General features: G+C 48.2%; 1 protein-coding gene across 1 annotated transcript in view; it reads right to left on the minus strand.

The window, feature by feature from the left end:
• Window positions 1–3,655, minus strand: part of COL6A3 (collagen type VI alpha 3) — a 74,957-nt gene that overhangs the window by 14,524 nt on the left and 56,778 nt on the right. Inside the window, 5 exon segments of the mRNA XM_015561807.1 lie at window positions 315–411; window positions 1,884–2,377; window positions 2,472–2,483; window positions 2,583–2,619; window positions 2,703–2,735. Of these exon segments, the coding sequence (XP_015417293.1) occupies window positions 315–411; window positions 1,884–2,377; window positions 2,472–2,483; window positions 2,583–2,619; window positions 2,703–2,735 (673 nt within the window).

Genomic DNA, 3,655 nt, shown 5'->3' on the forward strand with positions numbered 1-3,655 from the left:
AATATACTCTAGAAAGTCCCAAAGCCAGATAATTAAAATCTAGGCTCCAAGGTCAAAATTGAAGTAGAACCCATGTTCTCCTTCATTACCTATAAAATGAGTCATTTTCCATCTTGGAGAAGCTCTGTTTTGAGGCTCTACTTTAAACATGTAAACTACCATGTAGTGTTTACATGGTAAGTAACAGGCTCATGAATCTTCACTTAACTCCAGCCCTTTACCCGGATGACAGCCATGTGCTCAAATGTCCCTCCATGGATTGTATGTTCTGCAGTTGCAACTGGACAGATGTGCCCATTGGAGAAACATCTTACCCAAGCAAACGTGACAAGTCAAGACCCTCTTCAGGAAGTCCGTGAGGTCCCTCCTGGCGGGCAGGACCAGTGCGTGCCCCACAGCTGTGTTATTGATCTGGTCAAAAACAAAAAAGAAAACACTCAGTAAGATGTTCAAAATCAGTAACTACTTGCAAAATATAGCTGAACAATAAATTAGAGTCACATCAATAAAACAAACTTCCCAGAGGCTCAGTATCTTCTCACTGTTTTAGAGGGGAGGTTAGAAGAGTCACTGCGTTTAATAGAAAAACACAGGTTTTCTCCTCCTGAAATGAGCTGGAGTTTGAATCCCACTCCTGCACTTTCTGCCAAACCTGAAGCAAGATTATTTAACCTCTTTGGGGTTCAGTTTCCTCGGCTGTAAAATGGGATGACAGTAAATTCTCAACAGAATTATTTGAGGGATTAAGTTTGGTAATGTGTGTAAAATGCCTGGTCTAGCCTCTGTCGAATAGTGGGGGCTTAAATAATATCATCCCTTTCTGCAATAATAATAACAACTGGGAAACACTAGCTCCATTGCTTCATCTCTCGCCCAGGTCTCAAAAGGGATTTAATGACAAGGCAGTGATTAAATCATTTCCAGAGGATTCACAATTCCCGCACACCATCACTAACTGTTTATTTAATGAATAATTAAGTTCAATTAATGAATAATTCATTTTTCGAACTTGCTGAAACTATGTTGTTAGACACATGTGTGGTTCTGGGTCCCTCGGCCCACACAGCATGCCCCTTACAAGAGCACATGGCTGGTGGCCCATGCAGGATCCCATGCCCAGTGCTCTGTGCCCCAACTGGCCTGCGGTTTGGAGAATAAACCCTGAGAAATGTTGGCAATGACCCAGCTGCCTCTCGCTGACACAGACAATGAGAAAACCATAGACTGTCCAGCTTGAAAGTACAAATCTTGGAGCCTGTCTCAACCTGCATCAGCTTCTACAGGTACATAATCTAAGCCACAGAGAGGTGAAATGACGTGACCACGTTACTGTAAGAGACCTAGAGCGAGGTGCTGAGTAGACTGATAACAGAGCCAGGGCCTCCTCACTCCTGGTCCAGCTCTCCCTTCATGCCCGCCATCCACCCCCTTGAACAAGAAGCCCAGAATTTACAATGAGAAAATAATCATTGATTAAGTGTAACAAACAAGTTATTCAAGCAAATGACAAGGGTGCCCTTTTCCATGTCACAAGCGGATCCTTAGGTGCCAGCCCAGCTGAAGAATGGTTTGAGCAGCGGTACATCCTGGGGAGCTGGACTCACCAACGTCTGGGGACTTCACTAGGAAATGGAAGACCTCCAGGGTCATCCTGGGAGATTTACCTCCAACACATGAGGAGGGAGCCTAGGACCTGGTGCCGGAGCCAGAGGCTGTCCTGGAAACCTGACTAGAGAAGTTCTCAGTGTCCTCCAGGACCTTCTAGAAACTGTGGGTCATGGATACACCATTGGGGGCGGGGGTTGGGGGGGAGGCCATGCCTGAGAACCTTCCCAGAACCCAAGAAGGACAGCAGGAGGTGTCACAGAGCAGCCGGCACAGACCTGCAGGGCGTTGATCAGCTGCCGGTCCTCCTGGCTGGTGAGGAACAAGGGTGTGATCCCGGCATCTGACAGCTTCAGCACAGCCTCCCTGAGCTGTGGGGATGCCCTCGTGGGCTTATTGCTGAAGAAAACGGCCACTTTCCTCATCAGGAATCCATTCCTCACTCGCTTGAACGTGTTTCTGGCCACAAAGGACATGGCAGTCTCCAGGCTCTGCTGCTTGGACGTCAGAGCCACCTGAAGATTCTTGATCCTGTCCAGGAGGACGGACTTCTTCTTGGAGTCAGCAAACCGGATCTCCGTGGTCACCTCGTTGTTATAGGTGACCACCGCCACGCGGGCCCCCCTTGGGCAGTTGCTCTCGGCAATGGTCAAGTCGCCCACAATTTTCAAGAGCACGTCCCTCATTCGGCTAAAGGTATCTTGAGTGACCCCCTCAGAGGTGTCCAAAGCAAAGGCCAGTTCCGTGGGGAACACGGGGCACTCCAGGGGCCCTGGGAAGGGGGAGGGGTTTCAAAGACAAACTTTACTTACTGGAAGAGGGGTCTTCTTTCTTCGAAGGAAGTCACACCACTGAAATGAACTTACCATAGCAGCAAGCTACAAAGGAACAGAGAGAGGGAAAGTCACTCCACTGTATGAGAACTTCATATGTCAAAATAAAAGTGTGTCCCTGACAGCCGGAAGCCATGTACTTACGGCATTTATCTTTGATGCTCTGGACGAGGGCACATTGCTTTAAAAGGAAGAAAAGAAGGTATAAGGACAGCAGACAAAAGACTCACAGACAATGACTTGTGCTGCATGCATGCAACTTACATCGATCGAGTCGCCTCTGTTGCCTTTGTGACCCTGAAAAACAAGGAGGGACAGGCTGACATGGGGGACATAGGATGCAGGGAACAGTCTTTGATTCACAGAAACATGACAGAGGAAGCAGAGGTGGGACCTGGCTCATTCTCAGACCCCCTTGTACACTAGACTTGATGGCTCAAAGGACAAAGGGGAGAAGACTAGGAGGACAAAGAGTGTCCCCCTGGTGAAGGGAGTAGCTCCACAAATTCACATAAACAACACATTTGAGCTTGAATCCAACACCATCTCTTTGAGAGAAGGGCTTCCTTCCACCTGCTAGCCCAGTCCACCCAGTCCACAGGAGGACAGCGGGGAGCCTCCTACCTGCCCATCACTACAGGTCTAAAGCACCTGCTGATTCCACTCAGGAAGGGACCCTCTGCTGCCCTCGTCATCATATCCCACCATGTGTCCCCCTTATGGCCAAGCAGTCGCCTCGTGGGCCACTTGGGCATCTCTCCAAGAAGCTGTTCCTACCCGCTCGTCCCCAGAGTAACTGGCATATTGATCTCCCATTGAATGCTTTATTCACTGAACACCCAACTCGAATTTCTTCTCCCGAGTTCACCCAGGGTAATCCCTTAACCTTTTTCTAGGAGTGACTTTCCATTCCTGAATTATTGGTTCATTCTTCTTTGAACTTCATCAATGTCAATGTAAGGAGACAGGAGAGGGGGAATTCAAGGAAGGAAACAAGGAGATTGGTAATGAAGAGATTTTATGGAGGGGCCACAGAGGGACATCTCCTGGCTCCAGGCGGCCAAGTGACAAACGGGTTCCAATTGCTGAATCGGTAGCTCGCTTGGGGGTTTTACAGACCAAAGGAAGTATTCTCTAAATCAAGGTCTGACATAATTATGTCCTCCCACAAGCTGCAATCAAGAACTAAAATGGTGTGTTCTTTCTTTTGTTCCCTA

This window comes from Myotis davidii, unplaced genomic scaffold (genome assembly GCF_000327345.1).
Source record: "Myotis davidii unplaced genomic scaffold, ASM32734v1 scaffold370, whole genome shotgun sequence".
NCBI classification, from domain to species: Eukaryota; Metazoa; Chordata; class Mammalia; order Chiroptera; family Vespertilionidae; genus Myotis; species Myotis davidii.